Consider the following 18,604-nt stretch of genomic DNA (forward strand, 5'->3'; position numbering starts at 1 on the left):
GGCCTCCGCCGCAGCGGCCGGGAAGGGCCCGGCACTTCGGCCGGCGGGCAGCAGCGCCCGCGCGGGGTCCCTCGGCGGGGACCCTCGGCGGGGACCCTCGGCGGCGGCCCCGGCGCGCCCCGCTCTGCGCGCAGGTGGCGGCGGCCTGCGGGGAGGCCGCGACGGCGCCGGCGCCGGCGCCCGGGCCCGGCCTCTCCGGCCCCGCCCCTCCGGCCTCCTGTGGCGGCGGCGGCGGCGGCAGCGGCTGCTGTTCCCGGGGCGGCCGCGGCGCTGCCTCCCCCTCCCCGGCTCGCTGGGCTGCCCCTCATGCGGATGTGACATTTCACGGCGTTTACCGCAGCCGCCATTTTGAGACAGAGAGCGCTGGCGGCGGCGGAGCGGCACCAGCGCGCCGGGGCACAGGCAACGGGGGCGGCCCGCGGGCCGGGAGCAGCGAGCCGGGCGTCGGCCAGCGGCTGTGCCGGGGCGCTGGGGGGGGCGGGAGGGCAGAGGAGGGGCCCCGCGGCGCCTCCCCGACTTCGCAGCGCCGGGGACACCTCGCCGGGGGGGGGGGAAGCGCCGGGGACCGCCCCCGCCGGGCCCTGACTCCTGGTCTCCCGTCCCCCCCTCCCCTCCTCCCGGTCCCCTCCTCCGGCCCCCGGGGAAGCCGCCACCCCGGCCGGTCCCTCCTCCCCACCCCTTTCCCCGACCGGGTGCCGCCGCCGAGATTGGGCGAATAGCGAGCAAATACGTGCGCGTCTCGCTGCCTCCGCCGGCTGCCCGCTCCCTGCCCGCCGGAGCCCAGCCGCAGCCCCCCGAGGCGGGTGCCCAGTCCCGGCCGCTGCCCAGGCCCCGCCGCTCCTCCGCCCCTTCCCCTCCCGACACAGGCCTGCAGCCCCCAGCGGGAAAGGCCCAGGCCGCCGCCGCCGAGCCCCAGCCCCAGCCCGACATGAACCACCATCAGCAGCAGCAGCAGCACCAGAAGCCCGGGGAGCAGCAGCTGAGCGAGCCCGAGGACATGGAGATGGAAGGTAAAGCCGGGGCCGGGCAGGGCCCCGCGCCCTCAACTCTGAGGAGAGTTTCCCCCCTCGCCTCGCTGCCGGCTCCCGGGGCTCCCCCGGCGCCGCGTCCCCCTCGGGGAGCGCCCGTCCTCCCTCCGCGGTAAACACGCGCCCGGCCCTCTCCTCCGCTGCGAGCAGGGGCGGCCGCAGCTCGCCGTCCCGCGCCCGGCCGCGGCCAGCCCCGGCAGCCGCCGACCCCCCTCCCGGGGCGCGGGGAGCTCTGCCCGGCGGGGTTTCGGCGGGAGCCGGGGGACGCCGGGGAAAGTTGCGGCGGCGAGGAGCGGTGCGGGGCCGGGGGAGGCGGCCCGGGGGGGCTCTGCAGGAATTTGCATCGCGGGAGGGGGAGGGTGCGGGGGAAGCGCTGCTACAAAAGGAGACCCGCTCCCCCGGGGCGAGGCGTGCGGCCGTGAGCCCGGAGCTTCGGCCTGGCGGGGACCGAGAGCCTCTCGCCGGGGGTGGCCGTCGGGAGGTGAGCCGGGGCGGGGGGGGCGGCGGCGGCGGCGCAGCAGCCGCGCCCCGAGGGGGGCCCGTCCGGCCTTGTGGGGGGGGCACGGGCTCCGTCTCAAAGTAGTTGTGATTTCGGGGGAGGGTTTTGCCTTCCGCGGGGGAAGGGGACGCGGCCGTCCCGAGGGCTGCCCGGCCCCCGGGGCTGCCGGACGGTGAACGGTGGGGCAGCGGGGCCTAGCCGGGCCCGGCCCGCCGCCCGCGGCCCCCGCTCCCGCCGGCGGGGTGGGCGGTGGGCTTCAGCCCTGCCCTGCCCTGCCTGGGGCTGTGCGGGGCGGCGCGGCGGCTCGGCCCGGCCGCTCATTGTATGCAGGCAGCCACGCTGCTCGCCATTTTTAATTAACCCTTCTCTGAGGGTTATTTACAGAGACGGCGGCCGGCCGGGCCTAGCGCGGGGTCGGCGGGCTGCGCTGACCATGTGTAGCGCCTGCACAGCCCTCGGCCCGGATCCTGCACCGTCATGCAGTTGCGCTGGTTTCATAAAGGAGGCACTACATTTTCAGGCTTGTTCCCTGCTGCCGTCCGGTGTAGTCTCCAGCGGTGCCTTCGGCGTTTTTTTGCGTTGTGTTGTTATTTTTACACACCCTCCCCCCTTTGAACAGCATCTTTCGTCTGAATTCAGCGATGTAAAATTATTTTGGGCAAATGTGCGGCAGGATTTTGTTCCCTAAGGAGGGGCAGCCACAGTACGCTGCTCGTACCGATGGTATTTGACTTGGAGGTCAAAAACACCAACTGCCTAAATATCGTTTAGAATGCCTGGCTGAGAAGATGCCAATTCTGTTACCGCCGTTTTAATCAACAGTGACATAAATATTCGCCAACACAAGATATTCTGCGTGGAAGCATGGCAGTCGACTTAGGAAATGTACCTTTCTGCTAAATAAGAGCCATTGAAATCAGGAGGAGCAAAGGTGTTTTAGTGGAAGTTTGTCACACTGGCTGTGAGATTACATTTCAAGATGAGAAGGTCATTACATAAAGCCTTGCTTTCTTAAATATAAATCTCTTATTTCATAAAATAATAGCTAAAACGTATTTACTATTGGTGCGACTGTTGTTGGTTTTGTTTTAGAAAAATCTCCAAACTGGTGTTTATATACTGTGTGACAAATATGTAAAAGGAGGTGATTTAAAATATACCTCATGTTTGTTTATATGCATACAAATATTAGCATCTTGTGGGTTATGTTTTCCAGCAGATTGTTTGATAGCCTTTAGCAATCAGCTTTTTCTCAATATCCTTTTCAAGTCCTTTAGAATATTGACTGTATTTAATGTTTTTATTTTGATTTTTATGGGCTTGATGCTCTACCATGCTGGGCACACTGTGAAATGCTGAACATTTTAATGCGGTTTAAAAGTGTCCTGAACTTCTCTGGATTGCATCCCCTCTGTCAGTGGGGATACAGGAGTCCAAAATACATGCGGAAGTCCCTTTGATGGTTGTGGCAATCTTACACTGGTGGCCACCTCTATTGGAAGGGTGAGGAAAGAGTCTCTGCCTATATCAGCATAGTGACACTGAGAATACAGTGTTATCTCAGAAATCTATTTGAGATCTATTAGGCTGCACACAGCTGATTCCGGGTGATATTATGGACTTGCTGATTTGTCAGAGTTTACAGAACTGTCCATTTATGCAAAAACAAAACAAAACAAAGTTTAGCCTTTGGAGGTTTTTTGCAATACTTGATTTTTCTTGAGAAATGTGTTAAGTTTACAAGATTGCAGAGATCAGATTATTGCTAACTTATTAAAAGTTGGCGTCATGGGTATGTATTTATTTAGTGTATAAAACAGTGCTCATCATCTTAATGTATGGGTGTTTGTGCTTTCTTGAGAGAGATGCTTTCAAGCAGTGAGGAAAATACCTAATAACATGTAGCTAGCTTAATTTTAACATGCGCAGAACAGTGTCAGATGCCATTCTTCAGTGAGCGATCATGTTAGATTTAGGAGGTATGTGAAGAATGTGCAGTGGAAAATTGCACATCTTGATTTTTGAATTATGTGAAGGTTTGCTTATTCTGTGTACAGCTATACTAGATGAACAATTTTTGATGAGTGAAATAGCCATTTCAGGCGTAGTAATAAAAGCGTGGAATTAAACTCTTTAGGATTAAATCAGATGTGGTATTTTGAGTGTCTGCTCTCATGTCCCTGTTTTTCTCCCTTCTCTTTCCCTTATGACTAATTTCCTTGATGACCTTATGGACACTCTGTGTCAATGAAAGTAGAACTAGACAGGGCTTTCGGACTTCAGGAGGGAGGGAGACATTCCCTTTAGAAAGAAAAATTAATCTCTGCATCATGAAGGAAAGAAGCCATGAGAGCCTTGTTAAGGGGCAGGTACCTGCTCAGCGGGACCAGGTGTGATGCAGGCTCACCTACTTGCAATACTTAGCTAGAATGCTGTGGTGTTACAAATCACCTCTTTGTGTATTTAGTCTTCTGTTACCTGTGGATGTTGTCTGTAATCAGCTTTAGCCTTACTGAGGCTTGGCAGTAGTGATACGTGGACAGAGAAACTTTAAATTTATAAGAACTGTCAGAAGAGGTTGTGTCCCCTCGGCTGAAGGCAGCCACTTCCCTAGCTGAGGGTACAGTTGGACAAACACAGCGTTTGCTGCCGCTCGTTTTTATCTCGTGTGCCACGCCAGCATTTGGGCTAGTGCACCTCCCTGTGACTATGAAGTGCTCAAAATTAAAAACAAAAAATGGGGTTTTAAAATGTACTTTAGGTTTTTAATTTGGTTCACCCTGCAGCACCATTTAGTGTTGTATGAATGTGGTGAAGGTTTGGCATTGGGGCGGGAAGGAACAAGAAGGGCTGCTTGAGGTGGCACGGATCCTGGCAGTTATCTGGCCAAATTCTGTCACTAGTCATGGATTTTGTGTGCACCCCTCATCCATTGCTGCGTAAAAGCGTGTGATTCTGGCTGCCATGGCTGCCTTTGGGCCGAAACAGAGTGGGAATGTGCAGATGAGCTGTTGGTGCCTGAGTTTTAGGTAAATTAACAGTTTGGGGTGGTGATTAGTAAATTATCCTGTAGAAATTCTGAAGAGGTTATTTATATGCTAAATAGATTTAGTGGGGGGAAAAAAAAATAGTTTTTCTGTACTGGAAGTAGGGTATGTAGGTTGCTTTATCATGGAAAGAATTACAGCTGTTTAGTTGCTAGTGAGTTGCTTTATAAAGTGTAATTGAATCCAAGTCCCGATACTTTATATATGCTTCCTCTGTAACGTCTTTTCACAATTGTGTCTGAACTTCAAAGAACTTGACTTAATACAAATCTACAGTTAAGTATTTCATAAAGTTGTTTGATGGAAAGTCTCATTTGCAGCTTAATAACTGTAAGTTTCCCCTGTTGATAGTTTGAATCTGCTTTTTTATAGGTTCAGCCTCCGTCCATAGTTACGTATGTACATACGTGTGTTTCACGTTATGGAAGTTTCTTTTCCGAAGTAGCCAGCACAAGCTTATCAAGTCAGTGTCACAGTCCGTGAACACGCGGTGCCTGGTAGTTCAGGTTGCACGCATGTGTTCTCCTTGCGTCAGCTCTGCAGCCTCTCAGGCAATGCTGTCTTTTAAGTTTTTCCCTAGTTCGGGCAATTTAAAGTTGAGATTTGAATTCCAGGGGAAATGATGCAAGATCTTTACTAAGAACAAGGAAAAAAAATTGACATGTCTGTGTGTGTGCATGTATGTGAAAAGTTTAAAATTGCGCTTTCCTGCAGTTTCCATGCAATTGAAAGTTTGTCTTGCTTGCTGTTCATTCCTGTTTTGCTCGCTACTCGCAGAATTTGAGATTTCTGACCCACTGTGTGATAGTGGTCTCAAGTATGTAACTTATTTTTTTGCCTGTCTTCTGAATGCTTACTTCCCTCTCATATTTTGTCCTCATTAGTATTCTCAATTCCTGGCAATTTAATATCATTTGCATACATAACACAGGGTTCGTTTCTTTTTTTGTCTGCTTCCGTGCCTTTCTCTTGAAGGCCTGTATCCCTCTTTTTCCCTGAGCTCCTTCGCTGTCTTCTATATTGCTTCTAGCCAGTGTTGATAAAGTGAGGCTGTATGTTTGAGAGGAGAATATGCAGAGTAAATTCATCATACGACCGTGGATATCTGCTTGCTTATATGTTCTTCCTGCCCCTTCCCCTCTCCAGCCTTGACATTTTTCCATGAAATAGATGGTGCTCAAGTGAGGGGGAGATAAAAATGCTGATGCATCAGACAACAAGCAAAATTAAGTTAATTCTGAGGTTATACTTCGAGTGAAGAACCAGGCCCCTGGCCTCTTACTCCCAGTAATGGTAAAGTTTAGTACCTCTGGAAATAGCATGCTTGGCCTTGGGAAAAGATGTGCATTGCATCGTTCTCAGATAGCTGCTTCATGCCAACTGAGAAAGCGGCATTGGTGACTTTCGAAGAGTGCTAACTATGTCTAGAGTTTCTTCTGTGCGTTCTTCATGAACTGGGTGCTCAATAGGTCATCAGATTTAGTAAACTTTCTGTGAAGGAGAAGTGGAAATAGTGGAAAATGTGTGTAAAATTCAGAGGGAAGTATAGATAGCACGCTATTCAGGATGAACACTGTATATATATATATATATATATCAGACTTCCTTACTCCACTCCAGTTGTTCCATGCTATTGACTGAATTCAGAAGAGAAGTAAAATCTGCTCCCTATCATTAGTAGGTAGCTATACTAAGTAAAGTAGCAAGTTGTGTGTGTAAAAGTAATATAAGCCCAAACTTTAAAAAAGCAGATGGAGATAGTTGGTTGAGACTAACTGAATTGGTTTCACCGCTGCAGAATAATTTATCACAAGAAAATCTAAACAGTGCATCCAGCCTGTAGCAGTTAAACCAGTTTAGCCAGTACATCTTGCATGACATCATTTGATATTTGGGGTAAGGGTGAAAATGAACTGGTTTAGAGCTTGTGAAGCATCCAATTTTTCTTAAATGATAATGACTTTAAAATAGGGCATTGTTTGCTTTAGTTTGTGCTTTGAGGTGTCTCAGATCAGTTGCTTTCATTTAACTTTGTATCTTGTGGCTGTAAAACGTTGATTGTGAAGGACTAAAATATTGGGTGGCTTGCAATACAGGGCATTAGTAATCCATAGCAAGTGTGCTTTCTCCCCTCAAATGCATATGTATATTAATATATATAAAATCTGCTGTGTGCTAGTTTGACATTACTAGCAACAGGATTAACAGTTATTGTAAGTGTCTTGGCAAGCAGAATGGGGGCTGGCTGTCTTATTTGTCAAGTTATTAAATATGCAGTGTTGTTTTCTGAAGCTTTTTTTTATTGGTCACTTAAGAGAATGTATTTTGCTCTGATGGTTTTAGCATTTTAATTTGATACACTAGCAAAAAGAGTAAAAGTGCACCTAATCAGTGGCAACGGCTGTAGCATAATGTATCTGTGCATATTGTTGCAGGCTTAGACTTAACACATTTTAATATTTCTGCTAAACCATTTTTTTTTCAGCTTGGCTTACTGATTGTAGTAAAACAAGCTCTGTAGGTTTAGAAACACTGCATGGAGTTTGAATGACTTGCTAGCAAAATGAAGAATGGTCAGCTTGGAAATAATGTTTTCTTCTGACTTGTATTTGCCTAAGTTTCCCTAGAAGGCTGAGATTTTGTCAGCTAGAAATAATGAAGCTTCTGGAAATTAGTAGACGGATTTTGAAAATACTGAAACTGTACTGAATATTTGCAGTTTGGGGAAGACAGTGTTGGTCTTTTACCATAGTGCCTAGGAATCTTTGGGATTCTCTTCAGAATATAAAATGCATTTGAAGACTGTTTTATATTGGACTTAATATGCATCTAGAATAACACAGCTTGATTGTTCAGCATAACAGCGTGTGCATATTAAGCAAAATATCTTAAAAATATGAAGATTAAAACTAAATGGTAAATTTTGATAAAATTAAAATTCTGTGATGTAATCAGTATAGTATTTCTCAGTTTGTATTTTTAATTGCTGTTTGGTAGCTGTTTTAAACATTACCGAAATAAGTCATTCCTGACCCATTTAATAGTGAAGATCTAAACAAAACCGTCATGCTTTGTAGCATCAGACATCTTAGGAGAACAGGACGTTCAGTGTCTACAGACCTGGAGTTCTCCCTGACTGCAGGTGTAAAGCGAGCTCCGGAGCAATGCCACTCAGAGGAGATGTGCCAGGAGCATCCTATTTAAATTGGGGAGGAGAAGACACTAGTACCTCAGCTTATTCTGCATATATTCTGGTACGTGGAGATAGACAGTCTTCCAGGCGTCCTGAACATCTTGGGAGTTTTCCCCATTGAAACCAGCACCTCGACTTGCATTCCAAAGCAAGCCAGAGGAAGACAGTGTGGATAGTGAGCTGAAATGTCCTATGAGAAGAAAGTTCAAAATAGATTGTTGGGTTTTTTTAGTACTGCAGTGTTTTGCAGCCTAGGAGAGGTGATGAGTTTGTTGGTTTTTTTTTTAATACAGTCATACTTCTTTGATATGAAACATCATAAAAGTGCTGGAAAACAGCACTTGGAGCTTTATATTTTGTATGTTAAGGGATTGAATGCACTCTGGTAGAACCTGCTTTAAATGCAGAAATCTGTGAAAATTCTTAAGGTCATTTTTCATAATTTCCCTTTTCCTAGTGTAAATAAGAAAGGATGTGTAGGAGTGTCATTGGTGTTCACCGTAGCTCTAAGCTTGATCATCTGGTGATTTCACAAGGTGCAGCTATAAGGATGTTCTTAAAAAAAAAATAGGGCATCTCCAGCTCTGCATGTGTGTTCTTGCAAAGATCTAAGGAAAATTTTTTAGGGCTCTAAATGTGATGTTATAATAATACAACAATTGGATGAATTTCTGTTGAGCTGTGTTTAAAAAAAGTGAATGGTCATGTGTTTAAAAAACTGAATGGTCTGTCTCCACAACAGAGATTTTCCTTCCCATATGTTTTGGAGAGTTATTTTCTAACATCACTGATATTGTTCAGCAGAACTTTGATGGAGATTTTGATAAAAGTATGAGGGTGCAAATGCCTATTAAAACTTGGCGAAGGTTTTCAATTCCAAATCCATCTTAGTGGGTTAGTATTCTTACTGTTGAATAGATCAGGGATCAGTGGTGTAAATTTGTTTCATAAAATGGCTAATTCGTGAATTAAAAATATACAGACTTTAAATCTGTAGTAAATGTATTAGTAAATGAGTTGATATATATAAAGAGAAGGGAAGTTACCTTTTTAATAAGGTCAACTTAGATATGAAATTTTTGCTGTAAAAGTTGCTTCTGAGCCATGAAGGTACTGGATAAATTGTGGACTACACTTTCAAATCTAGGCCGTGCAGTGGTCTCTCTGCACTCTTAAGCATCTTGCGTGTGGTTGCCCATGCCCACAAGTCCCTTGGGACCCAGCAGTGGCTCGGGGATGCTCTGCAGGCTGGGGGAAACTCTGACCTCCAGCTGAGGAGGAAGCCGCCCTGCACGAGTACTGGGGCAGGCATGCCATCCCCTCTTCTTGCTCACCTCTGCAGTTAAGCCCTTATCTCTCGGTAGAGGATGAGGGCTTTTGGGTAGGCATTTTAAACTTGCACATATTCTGCAGTTCTCCCTCTGCACTGGACATGGTGGTGGCAGCGGTGGGTGGCTGTGGCTTGTAGTGATGTGAACATTGTGGTTTGCAGGTCTTAAGATCAGAAAGGTTGGCCACCCTGCTTCTGGGATCTGTATTTTCATGCATTGCTATTTTATCCATCAGCTGTGATAGCGACCATTACTGATCTGGTCCTACTAGGCTGCCCCAGTCCCTGTATGACTACAGGAGTGTCTGTGTTGAATTGCACTTATTTAGCACTGTACAGTTTTTGGACAGTAACCTGTTTTATTTTTTTGTCTTGATAGTCTCTGATTACTGGAAAAGAATGAAGAGATTAAAAAGTGTCTGGGGAGTCATCAGTTCCCCCCTTCCCCCCCCCCCTCCTCCCCATCTAAAAATGCATTTTGTTTTAGGTAGTCAAGGTGGAATTGGCAATCCTAGTACTGGGCCATGGTGGCTTCTGCATCATCTTTGTTTTTTTTCAAGAACAGACATCACTTCATTTGGAGGTGGGGAAGAACTTAAATTCTCCCTTCCTGCTTGTAAAGCCGGGCAGCTCTCCTCAGGCAGCCGACTCTTTGCTATTGCTGTTCAGTAGTTGTGAAATATGTTTGGGTTACATATCACCAGAATATTTCTGGTAACCATAATCAGGTATACATTTTTAGACACAATTTTGCCTTCACAGCATGCCTTAACTATTCCATTTAGATAAAAGGTTGGTTTGCTTCTGTTAACGGATGTTAGAGCTGACTAGACACTCAGATGCTGTTGCATGGGTTTACAGGCTTCAAGTCCTAAGACAATGTGAGACGTACTTTTTTTTTAAAAGGAAATCTGCTTAAGCAGAGGCTGCATGAACTCTCTTTTATTGTTCATTAAATCAAGCTGAGGATAGTGGGAGCAGCAAGGAACTGACCTCTTCTGAAGAATTTTTCACCTGGTTAAGTGTTAGTTGCTTAATAATATCAAGTGGTGAACCTAATTTCTGGAGAACAGTAGATACTATTAGAAGTTTGAACACAGAGAGAACTCAAACATGTCCATACATTGTATGAATTAAACAGTGGGTCACAAAACCTTCCTTGCTAGTAGCAATTACAGTAGCGATGTTTCACAATTTTCTTCTGCTTTCCTTTCCCTCTTCTCATTCTTCCTGTGTGGTTTTTATGTCCTGTTTCAGTCTGAGTGTTTCGGATACTTCTTGGACTTCAACCCTGCACCAAAAAACCAGTCCCCTTAAAAACTAGTATAACACTTTGCAATATTGCCATCGTGCCATGAACGTAGTAACCATAAGCATAAGTTTTGAGTTGTTGTCCATCCTCCCCCCCCCCCGCCAAGTGTCCTTACAGTTGAGGAATTAAAAATAAGCAGCAGTAAAATCAAAACAAAATATGCCAGAAATTGAAACTTACTAATAATTTTTTTAAAGTAGTTTATTCTAAAAGTTTAACCACAGGATTTGATAATAATTTTTTGTTTCTTCAAATGTATTGCTTCAGTTCCATATTGATTTTAAGACATTTTCTTGTTCTCAGCTTGTTCTCAGCAGATTTGTCTTGGTTTTTTAACCTGTTTTGTTCATTGGGCTCATGCTTTGCCTTACAACCTGTGCACTGAAGTGTATCATCCAAAGTAGGAGAGGGTTGGTGTGAGAGGGATAGGGTCCTTACTGGAAAGGATTCTTGGGGTTTCCCTCTGGAGGAGGGAAAGCTGTGCAGCTCCTTTGCTTACCAGTGGAGCTCTGCTGGGGAAACTCTCTTGATAATAGCACAAATTAAGGGGAAACATAATTAGAAAGTTCCACAAAAATGGATCTCGTTTCAGCTGTGTCAGTTGCCTGTTCATAAGCAGCCCCGTTCAGCCATGACTTTGTTCCGTCCCCTCTGCTTTGCAGTAGTGAAACTGGTGGGTTCTCCAGTCCCTGCAGCTGAACAAAGAGCTGAGCTGGCTCTGGCGAAGAGCAGGGTGTAGAGGTGTGAATGAGCCTGGGGACTGGGCACGTTGGCATTGCCACTGAAGAAATGTGTGTGGAACCACAGCATCTGTCTTCAGACTTTTAGACTTGGGATGAAAACACTTCAGCTTTATTGGTCAGTGACCTCTCTTGCTGGGTTAAGAGAACATTCTAACTAATTCTTTAAGACCTTTCAGCAGCCTTCAATATAATGAACTGAGAGGTGTTAACATTAATGCAGTGAGAGACGGTGCCTCGAGTGGTTCTCTTCAGTATGTTTATCTGTTGGTTGTCTTACAAATTATGTATGTGCCAGAAGCGTTTGTATAAATCCATATTGCAAACTAATAATGAAGATGAATTAAAATTTAGATACTTTGTGGCACCTTTGAAGAAAAAAACTGAAGTCAAATCCACGAAAAGTACTTGGTTGCTTGAAGTACAGCATAGTCAAGGTCTGAACATGAGCCATGGGAGCCTTCCTAACGCCTTATGTGTCCAAATGTGTAAACACGTGCTTTTGCTAGTAAAGTTATACTAGTAGCACTGAATTCAACACAGAGCACATCTTCAAGGACCATTTTATTCAAGATTATAGTTACCTAGCTTTTGCTTAAATTAGTACAGTGGAAGCCCACTCGCGGTTAGCAGGTGTGCATGCTAGACCTCTCCGAAGGCAGAGGCATCAAACATATCCCACATCCAAGGAGTTGTCTCAGCTGGTACGGTGTCACGTGGCTGTGCTGTGCAGCAGTCCAGCTGAGAATTGTGCCTGCAAGAAAGGGTAGTCTAACCCAAAATTGAGCACAAGCTGCAGGGAAGGTCCTGGATTTTGGTCTGGGCACTGGACTTCATAATATCAGATGACTTTTATATGCTACTGGGACCCAGGAAAAGAATTTGTGTCTAGTTCACTCTAACACTGCTACAGAGAAGTATCTTCTAGAGCAGGTTTTTTTGACCTCTGCATCTCCCTTTTGCCTCCTCACTTGCACTGACACAACTGTGTGGGAGCACATGGTAAATGAGATGAATGAAGAGATCTGAATTTAAAATAACTTCCTTAGTTTGGGTTTATTTTTAACCTAGCTCAGTTCACTGGTCTGCTTTATTGTTTGGCCCCACAAACAAGTGGCTCGGCTTGACTGAGGAGGCAGGAGGGAGAGAAAACTCTTAAGCCATTAATAACTTCTACAACATTTTTTTTTTTTTTTAAACTTTCCCAAGACCTTTTATTTGACACCTGGGCCTGTTTCCCCCAAGAAATGCATTAGGCGACAGGACTGTAGCAAAGTTCCAAGGGTGAGTATCAAATCTAAGCTTACAGAGCTCTTGGTGCAGACACATGGTTATACCATTATAAAAATTGAATGTTGTTCAGATGCAAACCACTTCTGGGCATGAAATTGTTCCCATTGCAGGTCTGCTTCTGAATGTCTTCACTTCTGTTACTTTTTTTTTTTTTGCACAAGGGTATTCATTGTAGCTAAAAATAGTCTCTTGCATTTTCCAACTTAAAGATACATCTGAAGGATCTTCAGCTTTCTCACCCATACTAAGTGGGTTACTATTTTCTGATTTAAGTACCTATTAAAATCTCAAACAGTTACCTCAAATCATAATCTAAATGTATTTGTGGGGGTTTTAACCTTGTGTCCAACTAGCTTTTCTTCTGATGTTTTCAGCACAGTGATAAAAATTTCCAGGTTGCATTCAGACCTGGAGTTGGTGCTTACTGCAGCTGTTCTATCGGCCAAGCTCTCTGGCCAGTGTAACAGTCCTAATTTAAACAGGATCCACTGGTCTCTGGAATGTGGTTGGATCATACGAGTTTTTAGCAGGTCTGTTAAAAGAAATTTCAGAGTTAACCTGCTTCCTAATCTGGAAAGTTTACAGGAGAAGATGCGTGAAATTTCAGTCATTTTAAATTCAACTTAAAAGTATACCTCTTGCGTATTAGCATCATGTTCACAGGTTAGTCTTAAGAATATAAAACTGGCTTAGTACCGACTGGCTTAATGCTAGACAGGGTCTGGTTATTGTAGCTGGAGCAAAATATTGGCAGAGATTAACTGGGCTAATTTTTGATCTCTCGTTTTTAATATACCTTGAAATGCACATTAACCACCTCAGATGCATGCTTTATTAAATCAAAGGATAGGAGTACAGTAAAAGTATTTGAAATTTTGGCAGGATACAACTTTGTAAACAGAGGTTTGTGTTTTCTGAAGTAAGAAATTTTAAGTGGAATTGTTGAGTAATTTATGGGTCATTTCTACCCTAAATATGGCAGCTGCATACTATGAAAAGCTAGTTAAACTCTTGGTGTTATAAATCTATTCTTGGTGGTAGTGTTGCACTTTTGTTTTCTACATCATGCTCAGAAATTTGGGGAGGGGTTGTTAATTTGGTAACTTGCTTCTCCAGCGGGGATGCATCGCACCCCCATGGCCATGTGGTGTGCCAGGCCAGTTAATCTGGCCACCAGCCTGTTACTGGCAGCACTCTTTCCTTGGGAGCGATCTCCTGTCTAGGTGACTTGTTGCGGGGATGGCAGAAGCCTACTTTATGCCCCTGTGTTTCCTAGGTGAGGGTGCACCAAAGGTAGAGGAACGGGTGCCTTGGGAGAACAAGCTTTGAAAATAGGTCACTACTTCAAAAATAATAATTTTGCCCTCCCTACTCGTCCTGTTCAGAAGAGCACCTGGAGAAGTGGGCAGCTGAGAAGCGTGCCTTGTTCTTGGTTGCAGCCTTGTCTGGATGCTCTTTGGACCTGAGCAGAGGAGAGGCTGGAGGGGAATCTGCTCCTTTTCCCTTGCTGCCACTGAGACAATGGTATGTTAACTGCCTGCCAGGCAAGGAGCGGCGCCAGTGCTCAGATGGATAACAGAATTTCTAGTGGCATATCTTAATTTCAGAAGTTCAGTTTATATTCAAAAGATAGCTGTATACTTGATTATATTGAGATGGGCATGAATTTTCTGGGAGCTGGGACGCTGTCCTCAACCTACCATATTTCTCTCCCGTGTAAATTCACTCACTGAGATCTGGAGCTGTAAGTCATCTGTCGTGGTTGAATGTATGCAGCTGCCTCCTGGATCTGCAGAGAAATTTGGTCTGTCCCTGTGATATTAATCAGCAGCAAAAGCTATTTTAAGATATTTTAATGGTAGTTCAGTACCTGGACATACCTGAATAATTTGGTTTATGGCCTACCCAGATTGTTTAACCACTTGCTGTGTTGTAAGATTTAGGAGAAAATACAAATTGCTGTAGCTATGCCACTTGTAGTGGTGGGAAATACTTTCCCCTTTCCACAGAGCCCTACTGGTTCTTTCAGATGTGTTTTTCAAGCAACAATAATCAAATATAAGGATTAGAGTTGTTGGAGCTGTATTGAAATGCATGTTACCATTGTAAAAAGTTTAAAAAGCACCCGTGCAGATAGCAGTACGCACCACTGGCAATAACAGCTCTTCTGTGTACATCGTGTACATGCCATGGTTTCCACTGATCCTCTCTGTACTTCTAAACAAAACTCAAAAATGCAATCTAGTCTTGAAAATCCTTAATGACCTAGAAGTCATGCTTTTTGTCTGCTGTTTTTCTTTTCTGTTTCTACCTTAAGAGAGAGCATCACAAGGGTTATGAACCTGCATAAGCAGAGATTCTGGTTTTGAGTGTTGAGAAACTGTATTGCTGGCACTTGGATTGCTGCTAGGTAGATCTTGGTCTGAGATCTGGCGAACTGAGTACGCTAGTATATGAATTAAAGTGTAGGGGTAGCTTCTTTGATCCCAGATAAAATATTCATGTAAACCAACTATTACAGTAATAGTATCAGTAATAATAAAATAATACTAAATACTGTAAATAATATCAATACTGTTGTTTCTGATTTTATCCCTCACTTGTAGAACAGAAGGTAAGAAAGCTATATCTTGTTTGATCCAGTCTTTTTCCTATTTGCATACTTATTCAAATTGATAACAGAAATCACATGGAAACTGTGCATGTCCAGCAGGCTTGTTTATGCTCAAAATGCTATATGTCTAAATAATATTTCATATTTGTACATTAAAAAAATTAAATGGGAAAATAAGGTATAAAACTATCCCTAGAACAGTAGTTGTAACATGCAATGAATGCAGCACAGGCAATGCTGTCATGTAACAGGAGTTTGTCACTTAATGCAGGTTCTTAACTTCATCTGTAGAGGGATGCCATAATTCTGCCAGAGTGCTTTGGACACCAGTGTCTTGAGTTCTAGTTTGCATGTGTGCAAATGGATGGGGGGGGAGGGTGTGCATTTGGTGGTGGATCTGGAATAACCTTTCCTTTTCCCCAGTAGCTGGAGCTCAACATTCAAGTGGATGTTCCCTGTACAGCTCAGCAGGGTGAGTTCAGAACCGCTGTGCCTGAGAAGGAAGGTTGCAGGGATTTGAAGTGTGCTCGGACTTCAAGAATGCTGGATTGTATTAAATTATAGGGAATAACCACTGTTGGCATTTAAATTCTTACATTTATAGCCTTTCTGTTTGCCTGTGAAATTCATGGAGTTGGTTGCTATAATAGCATTTGCAGAAAATAATGAAAAGAAAATATTTACCCGCCCCAAAACTTTAAAAACAAATTTGGCTGTGAACACAGCATCTATGATGTCAGAAGCAATAGTAAAAGCTAAAACCAGGTGCCTGTAAGATATATTGAAAGGTGTTTCTCTTTGTTCTGGGGTCATCTGTTCTGTGTCAACACTTTGCAGCAAATATTTTAATTTTCAGAGAAGAGAGGGTGGCATTTGCAGTGGTTTGTACAATAAAGGAGTGCTTTTTTTGTCTTGGATTGTGCAACCCAACAGTAGTGGGTGTGATGTTTCTCCTGTGCATGCAGGCTGGTCCTTGCGATGGACTTCCTCTCCTGCCATACAACTGCGCATGGGTTAGGTCCCAGGGCCTTGCCTTGAGAAGGGGAGTATGGGGAGATCCTGCAGCTTGACAGAAGTTCTTTAATAAAATCCCAGAGATCTCTAGCATCCCACAGATTATCATCTGGATGTTTAGTGAAGTCTCTTGTTTACCCAGACTGTCCAAGCCAAAGTGAGGCAGACATCTACTCACCCTATCCCTTGTCTGTCTCTCGTTTTGGTCTTGTGGGGTTTCTTTGATCTTAAAAAGTGTGCTGAAAATGCATCCATAGTAAAACATCCACAGGGACATTAAAATACCTGAATTTGGCCATATGAATTAGAGCAAATCAAAACATGTATATGTTTATTTCTTTATTTTAACATTTTCACTGTCAAAGGATGTAATGGGGGGAAAAAAGTATATCTGCTAGGTAAAAAATCTAGACAGTGTATTGTGTCTGATGGGGTTTGTGAACAAGCTTAAACAGGTGAAGACTCTCCTGTTACATGTGCGCAGATAAATTTCCTTTTGTGTAGCTTAGCTGTTAAAAGTATGCCAGTGTTGTGTTACCACCCTGATAAACACAACACATTGTCACTTACTTGTAGGCTCCTGGTTTTTGTAGGTGAAATAACTGAATATTGTATCAAAGGGTTGGTTTGGTTCTTATGCTGTGTCCCAGAGTGCAGCTTCTCCTCCTTGATAACCTCCAGCAAAATAACCATTCTCTTTTCAGTCCCAGTCTATTTTGTCTTTGTTTTTGTTGTCTTTTCTGTCTCTTCTTATTCTTTATTGCATGGCGTGTCTTCCTTTTTTTCTGAAAGAAAGTTTCCCCTTTCAGAAAGGGAAAGGTATTCCTGTATGGATAACAGTTGCAGTTAAATTATTACCATCTCTAGTAATTCTTAAATCCTGGTCTTATTCTGACTTTGACCAGTAACATCTGGAGCTCGTTTCAGGTTTGGGTCAGACCTGACTGTAATGGCATTTAAATTGGAGCTCTCTGCTTCAATTCTGTCTGTTCAAGGTATTAAAAAAACAGTGACTTTTAGATAAGAAACCTTCAAATAATGCACTCTAGTTGCAGATAATTTTTTTTTGTATGTACTTTTTATTTCTTAAGCAAGATCTCCTAAATTGTGTCCTCTCTGCTTCTGAAAGGAGAGACATCCTTATGGATTCTTAATTGATTTTTTTTTTTTTTGAAAAAGATCTGGAGCTGAGGAAGTGCCAGGAATTACATACTAGACTGTGGTGTACCTCTATGTTTGGATTTATTTCTCTCTTCTCCCCTGTGATCTGCTGCCATGCATTGTCCCATGCTCACTCCCCTCCACGGAAAATTGTTAGCAGTTTTAAAGTCATGGAAAAGTAGTCCTGGAAAAAGAGAGGAAATGAAATGAGGATCCAGTAGTGGGGAGGGCTGACAAAATCTGCTTTTGCATGCTCCAGGGGTATACTCAAAACCCTGAGAGCATTTGTGGGATAAAAGTTATAGCAGGAAATGTAAATGGACTAGCTAGAGCAAAAGAAGTGTGAGTAGTGAGGGTTTCTGTCCCAGCTGTGTGTGAGTTTTTAGTGGCTGATGATGACACAGGCCACAAATACTGCATTATTAGGGAGAAAAATAGAGTGTGGGGAAAAAACTTAAGGGACTTATGGTTTTCCTGAGACAAAGGAAGAATCATTCATTGTCAATAGAAGAAGGAATTTGAGATACAGCTTAATTTGGTGGTGATGTTTATACCAGCTTCTAGCCAGAGGCAAAGCAGGAAGGCAGTAATTAATTTTTGGAAGTCCTCAAAATTTGCTTCAGATGAGTGGTGCTAGCAATGGAGCAAAAATAGAAGTAGTTGGGAAGATTTGCCAGAAAGAATAGAGTATTGAGATTCGGCATGTATTTGTGGAATTAGGGTGTTTTGCAGAGCATAAGAAAGATGTAATTCACTGGGTGACATGCAGTAGTCAGCTGTTCTAAAACATTTTCAAGTCTGTTTTGTTGCCTTTATGCTCTAAGAATAGTTGACCAGAAAACTATTGAACTACTATCGGAGGATTTGGCTCATGAAACAACAAATAAAATGTAATATGTAATACATAAGAAAGTAAATACACAACAAACATGCGAGTGGTGAAGTACAACTTCCTCTTCAGAATGTATTTTTGCTCAAAAATGTGCTAGTTATAACTGCTGCCACATGTGAGGTGACTGGCTTTCCAAACAAAAAGGGTAAGAATTTTGACCAACTTGTTTTGTCTCCCTTTTCAAGGAAGAACTAATTTAGGAGGTTATTCGGGGTGGTGACACATCAGGGTATTAATGCGAGCGCTGAAATATGTGAGAGCGAGCGCCGAAATATGTGAGAGCCCCAGCATATAAAATAAACTCCATCCGAAGCATCGTCCCACCACCCTTCATCCACTTGGTTGCACTGCAAGACGAAATATAAATTACATGGGTGCAAGGTCTCATTTCTTGAATGTGTCTCTCAAATTTCTGTTTCTAAAATAGTTGTTTGTGTGATTTGCATAAACCACGTATTTTTGAAGTTTGCAGCTGCAAATG

At 44.0% G+C, this 18,604-nt stretch overlaps 1 protein-coding gene across 1 annotated transcript in view; it reads left to right on the forward strand.

The window, feature by feature from the left end:
* The first annotated feature begins 282 nt into the window (after window positions 1-282).
* Window positions 283-18,604, forward strand: part of USP7 (ubiquitin specific peptidase 7) — a 77,641-nt gene continuing 59,319 nt past the window's right edge. Inside the window, exon 1 of the mRNA XM_072877731.1 lies at window positions 283-1,010. Coding sequence (XP_072733832.1) covers window positions 929-1,010 — 82 coding nt within the window. The 5' untranslated portion in view covers window positions 283-928. The remainder of the gene's footprint in view (window positions 1,011-18,604) is intronic.

This window comes from Ciconia boyciana, chromosome 13, assembly GCF_034638445.1.
Source record: "Ciconia boyciana chromosome 13, ASM3463844v1, whole genome shotgun sequence".
Lineage (NCBI taxonomy): Eukaryota > Metazoa > Chordata > Aves > Ciconiiformes > Ciconiidae > Ciconia > Ciconia boyciana.